Source organism: Oryctolagus cuniculus, chromosome 7 (genome assembly GCF_051225735.1).
Source record: "Oryctolagus cuniculus isolate XC-2025 breed Fujian yellow rabbit chromosome 7, ASM5122573v1, whole genome shotgun sequence".
Taxonomy (NCBI): domain Eukaryota; kingdom Metazoa; phylum Chordata; class Mammalia; order Lagomorpha; family Leporidae; genus Oryctolagus; species Oryctolagus cuniculus.
Window position 1 is genome coordinate 41674473 of NC_142873.1, and position 11151 is coordinate 41685623.

At 55.5% G+C, this 11151-nt stretch overlaps 1 protein-coding gene and 1 long non-coding RNA gene across 6 annotated transcripts in view; one reads left to right on the forward strand and one right to left on the reverse strand.

The window, feature by feature from the left end:
- Positions 1-7168, reverse strand: part of KIRREL1 (kirre like nephrin family adhesion molecule 1) — a 102240-nt gene extending 95072 nt beyond the window's left edge. For 2 of the 5 annotated variants that reach the window (XM_070076877.2, XM_070076875.2), the window contains exon 1: positions 5911-6108. In XM_070076877.2, the coding sequence (XP_069932978.2) occupies positions 5911-5962 (52 nt within the window). In that variant the 5' untranslated portion in view covers positions 5963-6108. Of the gene's footprint in view, positions 1-5910; positions 6170-7023 lie in introns of those variants that run through there. The other 3 variants (XM_070076876.2, XM_008264257.5, XM_008264256.5) reach the window with 3 other exon arrangements.
- Positions 6358-7695, forward strand: LOC138850394 (uncharacterized). Its single transcript, XR_011390109.2, has 2 exons — positions 6358-6491; positions 7358-7695. It is a non-coding gene; the product is annotated as an uncharacterized LOC138850394 (long non-coding RNA).
- Positions 7696-11151: the final 3456 nt, after the last annotated feature.

Genomic DNA, 11151 nt, shown 5'->3' on the forward strand with positions numbered 1-11151 from the left:
GCAGAGGTGGATGTGGTGGCTTTAGAAGCTTCCTTCTGGGAATGATCCCCCCGACCCCCTACCCCACCTTCTCTGTATCATCTCCACTGCTCTGTGTCCCTGTTTGTCCATCTGTGAAATGGGGATAATATCACCAATCTTCAATGGATCACTTGTTGGTATTAAATTAGTCACTAATAAACACAAAACACCGAGCACCGAGTAGGCCCCTCCCCAAAGGTAGTGGCCTTCTCCCTCACTCTGGGACAGCCTGTTCTTCCTCCGACTCCTGGGACCATCTCCCCATGCCTACGCATTTCAGGATCAAGGACGTGGCAGGCTCCTCCTCCTCCATGGCTGACCACCCACTCACACATCCCAGCCTCTTCCAGGTCGGAGCCCCCTCCAGGAGACTGCCAAATAATCAGGCCCAGAGGCCCTGGGAAGAAACCAGACAGGAACTAGCAGGTTGGGAAGGGGCACGGCTTTCGGCTTTCTCATCTCTGGACACACGGAGAGGAATTTCCCTACCCTCTGTCTGAAGCAGCTTCCAGAAATTGGGGCGATTAAGGAATGTGCCCCTCTCCCCTTCCTCCAGTCCAACTCCCACCCCTTAGCAAGATGCTCAGCGTCTCCAAGTCTGTTCCCTTATGTGTTAAACTGAGAAGTATGGACTCCCCTGCCTGGTCACAGGAAGATCTTATCTCTCTATCTGCATGTGACAGAGCAGCTGCTCTGCACCAGCTCGGGAAAGATACAAAGTTAAAAGACCCTAAAGGTAGAGAAAAGGGACTACCACCTGCTTCTTCTGGCAATATTCAGAATTGCCAGCCCAGGGGACCAAAGTGTGTATCCCACACCTAAGTTTCGCCTCACGGATGAAAGATCATCAAAGGCAGGGCGGGGAGATGGCTGTGGCCTTGGCATTCCTGGGTGGACATGCGGCTGAGCAGGGCACCAGGGGCGGAAGAGGGCCCTGGCTCCCTTCCCATCTGTTCCCAGCTGCCTCGTCTCCAAGGGAGGCGGGAGAGTCTCTGTTGCGAAGGTGCTGGCATGTGCCAGCTCTGGAGTGAGATACAAAAGGGTCTGAATCTGCAATCTAACACTCCAGGGACGGCCCTCAGCAGGTTCCTTAAACTCTCAACTTTGGTTTTCTATTTACCAAATTGACAGTAACATTAGCTTGAAAACCACAGAGCAGGAACTCAATAAATGGTCATTTTGATACTTTGGTTTGGAGCTGACCTATCATTACTTTTCATCACCCTAGGTCAGGCAACACCCCAGCACCCAAGCTAAGAAGGAGGATCTAGGGCTTAGCCCCTGGCAGGTTCAAGCAAGCTGTCCAAGACCCCCACCTCTGAGCCTGCCAGGGCCCCGGGCTGGTTTGGGAGCTGACTTGTGAGAGCCCTGTCTTAGCATTTTCCCAGACCCCCAGCCAGTCCTTCACCCCTTCCTCTGTACGACTCTGTGTCTCCCAGGAGTCAGCGCTGCATGGTACAGGGGTTGTAGCTTTCAAATCTGCAGTCCACACACCTGTAAGGCTGTGTTTAATGTCACAAACAAACACAGGTTTTGCCAAGTCCCTTTTTAAAAAGTCACTTACTAGCACCATATCATCAAAGAAAAATGACTTAACACCAAAGAATGTAGGACAGGATCTCAGAATAAAGGATTGTTTTTAAAACATGAATGACTTTAGCCTTTTGCTCCCAGCTCTCATTCTGCTATAAACCAGGAAAAATCATACACTACCTGGCCCTGCTGGCAGGTGGGATCTCTGGCCAAGAGGAAACAGGCAGGCTCTGGGATCAGCCAGTGCCTACAACTATCAAGATACCTCACGTGTCTAAACCTCACTTTCTCATCCGTGAAATGGGGATAATGATAGAGGTGATCCCAGGGCGTTGTTGCATAGATTAAATTAGCTGCTGCATATAAAGCAGTTAGCATAAGGGCTCAATAAATGATCCGTATTATCTCTAAGCTCTGAAATGCTGCCACCTCAGGCTGGTGTCTCTGCTCATTTCACACAGAGCTCTGGCTCCTTCTCATCTGAGGGCCAACCTTTTCGGCTCTGCCTTCTGAAGTCCTTTCTTCAGACTTTTGCTGGAGTCTCTGACCAGGGGAGAAACCCCGTTCTCCTCCAGGGCCTGCCCCAACAGTCTCTCCATGAGCAACGCAAACAGGATGCCTCCTAAAGCTCAGGACCAAGAATCTGAGCAGTTGGGGCTAGAAAACACAAGAGAATCTCGAAGAGGAGAGGAAAAGGCACAGACACCCGGGCTGCCTGCCCTCTAACGTCCACCATGAGTGCTCACAGCAGGTATCTGATCTGACACTTTTGTCGGTGACAGATGCTGCTCCCTGCATTTCACATGGCTATTTAATGGCCAGCCTAACCCTCTGGGTCCTTATTACTACCCCCGACTTTACCCATGAGCCAACGGAGGCACCAAGAGGGCACATCACTCGTTCAAGTTTGCACAGCTACCAAGTGGCAGAGGTGGGAGCCGCACATAAGACTGTTCCACACTGCATCCTTCCAACAGTGCACCACCCTATCAAATCAATCAATTGATCAGAGATTTAAGGGGCGCTTACCATATGCACAGCACGGTGCCAGAAACTGTAGGTTAAGAGAAATTCACATTTGGCGGCCAAGGATATAAAGAGGTCCCGGGGGACTTTCATCAGAGCATGCAGTTCTCAAGTCAACAGGGTGAAGGGGAAGGGAGAGACCGCAGGCAGGCCCTCCTCACCCCTACCCCACTGCAGAACCAGGACAACCAACACCCAGTTATGCTTGGAGCAGCAGCACAGCCCTATGTGCCCCCCCGACCAGGTACACTGGGCTCTAAGGCTGTGGCATTGAGCACTTGGTTGTGCCCCCCTTCGGGTCTAAGTGAGCAGAGGTAGAAGGTGGAGTTCCATCAAGGTCAAGACGAGGGACCCAGGAGGCTGATTTCTGCCCTGTCTCCCTGTTCGGGACAGATGTGGTTCATCTGGGGTACTGGTGAGTGAGTGTGTGTGCCCTGTGCACACTGCAACAGGAGGGGGCGCCATTCCCATCTACTCACTCAGGCAGGGCTCTCAGTGCACAGGAGGACCCTGGGCCTCTCTCCTTTACCTCTCACTCCCCTCCAAAGTGGTGGCAGGAATGTCAGGCGGAGTTCTGGGGGCGACAGGACAGCCCCTTTCCCTGCCTCCGGAGCCACCCCTCTGCAGGCAGCTCCCACCCCGAGCCGGCCTGTCATCCCACATTGCTCTGATTAGCTATAATCTTTCTTTTTCAATTTCTCCTCCCCGAGACTAGGGAGCGAGAAAATCTCCCAGAAAATGAATAAATATTTCAATTTTCGGCGCAATCAGTCTGAGGAGCCGGCGCATGATGGAAACGGGGGGAAGGATAATGGTTTTCATTTAGATAAGATACAGAAAATTATTTAGTGAAAAATGAAGATTGATGAAGCCCATTGAAATTCTTTAAAACGCGATTTTTATTTCTCCGCCTGAGCTGCAATCTCCCCTCTCCCCTCTGCTCTCTGCTCCCCTCCATTCTCTGGCCTTCCTTCACCTTCCCCCTTCTGCACCACCAGCCCTCAATCCCCTGGCAACACCTTCCCGCTCTGTTTCCTCTCTCCCTGCCCCAGTTCCTGGCCCTGAGGGGGGAAGGCTAAGGAGAAGGGGTCCCGCCAGGCACCCCTAGTGCATGCCCCAGGCTCCCCGACCCCCACGCCCTCCCTCCCTTCTCCTCCCCAGCCCCTGGCCAGCTTCCCCTGAATACCCAGTAGTAATTTCCTTTCCCTCCTGACTTCCCTCCCTTTCTGCCCTTTAGTATCCTCTCCCCCACCACAAACACTTTTGCATAGCGTCCTCAGGTCTTGCTCTCAGCCCACTGGGGAGGACAGGGAGGGGGAGGTTCAGGATTCCCTGTCCTCTTCCTCCTTCCCAAGGGGTGAGAGAGACACACACAATATACACATTTCTTTCTGACCATTCCTGTCTCCGATTCAATGCACATGTCTCTCCTGTTTGCTAACTGCAGCTTTTGTTCCTTAAAGCTCCTTCCTATCCATGTTGCTGACATGCCAGGGCTCCAGGAAAGGGGCAGACAGGAGCTGCCCCCCCTCCACATACCAATATTGACCCAGGGTCCCTCCCCCTCCCACCCGCCCCTTCCCCCACCACAGCAGCCTGACTGAACAGAGTCAAAACTTAAGTCATCTTCCCAACTTTCTGCCAAGTGCCCGGCCTGGCCTGCCAACCCCAGGGCCAGGCCTCCTTCCCCAGCACCCCCTCCCACTCTCAGCTCACACCAGACATGTGTGCCCTTCCCGTGTGTTCAGCGTGTGCAGGAGGGAAAGGCGGAAGAAGACAGGGCCCCAACAACTCAGCCCCGGGGAGGGTTCTGGCTGGGAAACGGGGTGTCCGGCACAGCAGCCCACACCACACACACACACACACACCCACAAACCTAAGAAGGAAAGTGAGCATTGAGCCATGCCTGAGGCTGCCCTCCCCAAGCCCACTGCCCTCTTCCCAGATCCACACCCCCACTCCCCAAAAAGAGACCACCTCCTCCATTTTGTAGTCTATACAGCTCCATAGGTGTCTGGCTGTACCAATGTCTGTTCAAGTTTCTTTGTTTGCTCCAGGGCTGGTATCTGTAGAAGGGCTCCTGCACGCCTCTGTGTGTGTGTGTGTGTGTGTGTGTGTGTGTGTGTGCCTGCGCGCGTGTCCTTGTAAAGGCTGCCTGCACACATGTTCCCTGTCTGAGTTTTGGCGCTCTGGGGCAGGATGTGTGTGCCAATCTGGGGAGGAATCCGTGACCCTCGGAGATGTCAGCGCCTTTGTGTCCATGTGTCTGTCTCAGTGTGGGGGATGTCTGCTGGTATGTCTGCGTCTCAGTAGGTGAGCAGTCTGTCTCCCTGTCTGTGACTGTTTTATGGTGTTTCTGTGTCAATTTCTCTGTGTCAGCTTCATGGAGGGAGGGGGTTGAAGGGGGGGGGAGTGAACCCGACAGGATTAAATCTTGCTTAGAGGCAGACCCCAGAGGTAAGAACACACTCCCACAGACCCCATTCCTGCCTGGAGTCTAGACCCTCGGTTTCCTCCCCCTCTTCCCTCCCCCAGCTCAGCCCTGCCCGGGATCCACCAATATCCTCACCTCTCTTAACCATAGCCGTGGCCTCCCAGCCTCTCCCCTGCCACTTCCAAATAAGCCCCCAGACTTCGGCACTTCCCCGACCCCAAGCGGGGTGTCCCCCCCAGTAAGTGCCCCTAACACATCCACTGGGCCTGCCGCTGTATTGGGAACTCCACTCCCCGCCCACAGCCGGCGCGGCCCACGGCTCCCACTCCCCCTCGCCCCAGGCTCGGAGGCCCCCTCCGCTCCCTGCCACCGTAGCTTTCTCTAGAGGGGGCGGCCCCGGCAGCTTGGAGCCGCGGTTCAAAAGCAGGCACCCCGACAGGCTGAACGGGAGGGAGCTAGGGAGACCGATCCTCTGAGCAGCATCTCGGGGGTAGCCCGGGGCCCCGGCTGCCCGCGCACCCCACCCCAAAATCTGAAATCCCACCCTGGCCGGGCGAAACCCTGGCGTCCGGACCCCGGCCACAGGGACTGGGGCTAAGTCGGGCTGCCGGGGGGCTCCGGGAAAGACTTTTCCGTTTTTCGCTCGGACCCCCAGCCCCGGCGGCCCCCAATTCTCCGTTCTCCCGCTCAACCAGAGCAAACAACTTGGATGAATCAACGGAAAACTCCTCCTCGCCGGCCCCGGCGACTCCGCGCCCGGACCCCGTTCCCCCCGCCTCGTGGCGTCTGGAGCCCGGCGGCTGCCCGCGGGCCGCTCCCCGGGCGGCGCCGGGGCGTCCGGGCGCCGGGGGTCGCGGAGAGAGGGGGGCGAGGTGGTGGCGTCTGGGGGCCCTTACCTTGGGAGAAAGTATCGGAGAGAGTGAGGATCCAGACGAGGAGGCTCAGCATGCTGCCCGCCCGCCGCGCGCCCGCCAGCGGCTGGGGCCCGGAGTTGGCGAGCGAGAGAGGAGCGGGCTGGGGAGGAGGGGAGCCCGCGAGCCCGCCCCCCGCCGCCGCGCCCGCCCCTGCACACGCGCCGCGCGCACACGCACACTCCCGCTCGCACAAACTCACTTCCCTTCCCGCGGTTTCCCCCTGGCAGCCTCCTCCCCCCAGCCCCTCGGACGAGTCCTCCTCTCGATCGCGCCCGCTCCCCCGAGCTCCGGCCGCCCGCGCCGCGCGCCCGCCCTCCTCCTGACGTCTGCTCTCTCCCCCCCGACGGCGCCTCCCTCCGCCGCCTCCCCTGCCCCCCAGCGCGCGCGCACACTCGCACCCCTCGCTGGCACCGAGACGCAAGGGCGGCCGAGAGAACGGAATTGAGGGCAAGGCGACGCGGATCAGGAGCGTGACATCGCGGGCTCCGGCGCAGGGGCGGCTGGACCCCTGCCCGCCCGCGCTGCCGCCCGTTTACAGACGCGGTCTCGGTCCCGGGCTGTGGGTTTGTAGCGGAGGGTCGGGGTTGGGGGGACAGGGTCTGAGGATAAGCCTCGTACGCAGAGGATGGCTGTGATGAGGAAGAGTGTGTGTGTGTGTGTGTGTGTGTGTGTGTGTCTGGTAGGCTGCCAGGGAGTTAAAGAGCATACAGATCTCAAAAAAAGAAAAAAAGAAAGAAAGACCAGAAGCTAATTCCTAGATCCCCTCAATGAAGAATTCTCCACTGGCTAGTGAATGTTGGAGGGGGGAGGGGCAGACATTCCTCTCCCGGCCTAAAAACCCCAGAACTAGAGAATCTACTTGGCCTGCCTTGAGCCCCTGCCAGAGACCAGGCTAAATGTTGGAGCCCTCAGCAGCCTGGAGAGGCACAGCTGCCTCCTTCCTTTGTTCCCCCTGGGCCTCTACCCACCCAGAAGGAGAAGCTAGCCAGCACCACGGCCCAGCTTGGAAGGCCAAGGACTGGCACGGCCTCCCTTCCAAGCCCGTGGGAAGAGCTGGCTGCCCAAAGAAGGTCTCCAAGCAGGAGTCTGAGATACCTTGGGGTGGAGACGGAGGAGCGGCTGAGGGAGGGACTTCCTGGTGGGAGTGATGAGGGGCTGCAGGAAGGGTCCGCTTTCTCTAGGGCCCAGTCTAGCAACCAGCTCCTCTCCCAAGCCCTAAGCAGAAGCCTCTGGTCCCAGCGTTGCTGGCAGTGCTTGGAGGTCTGGACCCTAGGGGATGAACTGAGGGGAAACAACACAAGAGTCACAGCAGTTGCACAACTTTACCGTAATGCCTGCTGGTCTAGAGAGGTCTCCACCTCTTTTCTCCCACATTCTGCATCTCCTGGGTCCCTAACTGCTGCCAGCGAGCATTTCTTCTTCCTTTCAGGCCCTGAGCTCAAAGCGCACGGCTCTCTGGTGCCCTCTGCTGACGTCAGGCGGCCAGGACTCGCCTTTCCTCCCCCGGATCCTGAAACATCCGCGCCAAGTAGAGGGCACAGAAACACAGGCAGGAAAACGCACAAGCTCTTACTCTGAAAGCTGATGCTCACAGTCCGGAGAAGACTTACATAGTTCAAAGCCGCATGTGCACAGGCAAGCACAGTGTAGAAACAAAGAACCGTACTTAGGCCAGAGACCCAGGAATGTAACCAGCACACGCACACACTAGCGCAGAGACATGCAAGGGCTCTTCATGTATTCCTTCATTAAACATGCAAGCCACAGATACTTCCTTAGTGTCTTCTATACTCCAGTCTCAATTCTAAGCTTTGGGGCTACAAGAACGGGTGGTGGGGGAGAAGTCCCTTCTTTTTAGTGTTCCATTCTGGAGGGGAGGGAAAGGCAGAAAAATAAAAGGGGACAGACTTTTGGCTGAGTTATTACGATGCCGCATCCCGTATCTGAGTGCCTGGGTTTGAGTGCCCTTTCTACTTGAGATCCAGCTTCCTGCTAATGCATGCCCTGGGAGGAAGCAGGTGAGGGCTCAATTATGTGGGGTCACTGCCACTCAGGTGGCAGACTCACAGTGAGTTCTGGGTCCCGACATCTGCTTAGCCCAGTTTTGTCTTTTGTGGGCATTTGGGAAGTGAACCAGTGGATTGAAGAGCTCTCTTTGTCTTTGTCTCTCTTCGCCTTTCAAATAAATATTAAAATGATGCATTTTCAAGATTTAGTGTTTATTTGAGAAGCAGAGTTACAGAGCCAGGGGGGAGAGAGAGGGAGAGAAAAAGAGAGAGAGAGATGTCTAGCATCTGTTTCATTCTGAAAATGGCCACAACAGCTAGGGCTGGTCCAGGTTGAAGCCAAGAGCCAGGAAGTCCATCTGGGTTTCCCTTGTGGATGACAGGGGTCCAAGCACTTGGGCTAGCATCCACTGTTTTCCCAGGCACATTAGCAGGAAGCAGGATCAGAAGCAGAGTAGCCAAGACTCAAACTGGCACTTTGACGTGGGATGCAGGCATCACAAGTGAGCTCCTAACCCACTGTACAACAACACCAGTCTCTGATAAGTAACTTTTTTAAATATATTTATTTATTTATTTATTTGAAAAGCAGAGGCAGAGAGAGAGAGAGAGAGATCTTCCATCTGCTGGTTCACTCCCTAAATGATCACAATGGCTGCAGCTGAAGCCAATCTGAAGCCAGGAGCCATGAGCTTGCTCTGGGTCCCCCATGCAGGTGCAGGGGGCAGGGGCCCAAGGACTTGGGCCATCTTCTTTTTTTTTTTTTTTTTTTTTGATAGGCAGAGTGGACAGTGAGAGAGACCGAGAGAAAGGTCTTCCTTTGCCATTGGTTCACCCTCCAATGGCCACTGCGGCCGGCACACCGCACTGATCCGATGGCAGGAGCCAGGTACTTATCCTGGTCTCCCATGGGGTGCAGGGCCCAAGCACTTGGGCCATCCTCCACTGCACTCCCGGGCCACAGCAGAGAGCTGGCCTGGAAGAGGGGCAACCGGGACAGAATCTGGCGCCCCGACCGGGACTAGAACCTGGTGTGCCGGCGCCGCAGGCAGAGGATTAGCCTAGTGAGTCGCGGCGCTGGTGGGCCCCATCTTCTAATGCTTTCCCAGGCCATAGCAGAGAGCTGGATCAGAAGTGGAGCAGCCAGTACTCGAACTGGTGCCCATATGGGATACCGGCACTGCAGGCAGTGGCTTTATCCACTATGCCACAGCACCAGACCATACATTTTTTTTTTTTTTTTAAAGAAAAATAGGGCCGGTGCCGCGGCTCAATAGGCTAATCCTCCACCTTGCGGTGCCGGCACACCAGGTTCTATTCCCGGTCGGGGCGCCAGATTCTGTCCCGGTTGCCCCTCTTCCAGGCCAGCTCTCTGCTGTGGCCCGGGAGTGCAGTGGAGGATGGCCCAAGTGCTTGGGCCCTGCACCCCATGGGAGACCAGGAGAAGCACCTGGCTCCTGCCTTCAGATCAGCGCGGTGCGCCGGCCGCAGCGCACTGGCCGCGGTGGCCATTGGAGGGTGAACCAACGGCAAAGGAAGACCTTTCTCTCTGTCTCTCTCTCTCACTGTCCACTCTGCCTGTCAAAAAAATAAATAAATAAAATAAATAAAAAAAGAAAAATAGACAATGCACACGATGTGGTAAATGCTACAAGACACAAATAAAGAAGAGTGGAAGGGAGAGAGCAGAACTTACTCTTAAAAGTAATCAAGGTTAGCTGCCCTACTAAAGTAACGTTTGAGCACAGACCTGAAGGAGGCTAGGGATTTGCTCAGGCATCGAGGGGAAGACTAGCAGGTACCCGGTATAGCAAAGGGAGAGGTCCTGGGATGGGGGAGATCTGTGAGACGGCCTTATCCCATTTCCCTCTGTGTGTAGGTGCATGGACGGGAGGGCCAGAGGATAGTGATTTAGGAAAATGTTAGGAAGAAAAGTCCCTAAGCAAAGAAAGAATATTCTTATCTTATTCTTACATAAGCATATTCTTAGCTTAGTGCTCCTTGCCTGTCTTTCAATTTCTGCTATGCAGGCTTCATAGCTATTCTCAGAGTGAGGAGGAATTGGGTTATCAAAGCTTTTGACTTCCCTTGGGCCTCCTATCTCACCTCCATATCCCAGCAACAGAGGAGCTGAGTGTGCCAGCTCCCTGACAGCCCACGCAGCAATCTCTCTCCTGGTCCCTTAACTTTCCTTCCCCCTCTCCCTGTAATTCCAGATCCTCACCTGCTCAGCCCATGGCAAACTCCTTCTCCAGAATGCGCTCCATGTAACTGCTCGGCATGCCAGATCCCAGATCTCAAGACCCAGCCTCTACCTGGTGTCCTCAACGCCAGCTGTGCATTAGAATCTCCTGACAGGAGGGCTATGGCCTCACCCCCAATGATGAAATGTTTCTGGGTGAAACCCAAGCGGTGTTTTTAAACATACCCCCAGGCAACTCGAATGGGCTCCGAGCTAAGCAAAGCCCAGCTGTCCAGGCATTGCCTGAACACCCCCCGGGGGTGCCCTGGCCTCTTCTCTCAATAAGCACTTCTGCTTCCTGACAATCCTGTGTGGCCTCATTTCCCTGGAGGCAACCCCAAAGGTGCTCCCCCACTTTTCTCCATTCTCATGGCTGCAGGGCTTACTCTCACTGGGTTAACAGAGTCTCCTGGAAAACAGTCACCTAACTCTCATCAAGTGGGGACTGGGAGATCTGCCTCCCCTATCAGACTTGGGGCTCCTTTGGGGCAAAGGCTGTGTATGCCACTCAGGTTGGGGCTCCCTGAGGGCAGAGAAGTAGCTGGGCAAGCTCCTCCCCTTGGAGAGGTGGCAGAATGCTCCAGAGTTAGGCAAGTTGGCACTGGATGAAGACCGAGGGGATCAAGTCCAAGTTCTGCCGCTCGCTTTCTCAGACAGCTTATGTCTTTAATCTCTGATTTTTGGTTTCTTCATCTCCAAGTGTGGATAATAACAGCACTTACCTTATGGGGTGCTTGTGAGGAGCCGGGGAGTGCTTATCTGTACTGCTGCTAGAGCAGGGCTGCACACACACTGGATACTCAGTAAATGCTACCTGTGATTATTTTCAGTTTTGCAGCTCCCCAAAGCAGGGACCTTTGGTATCTTCCTGCTGTGAATCTGTCTTCAGGAAAAGAAGAGCAAGAGAAAATGGAAGGTGGAGCGGAGAGAGCCTTGGCCAGACAGGAGCATGCAGGCGTGGAGGGGCAGGCAGTC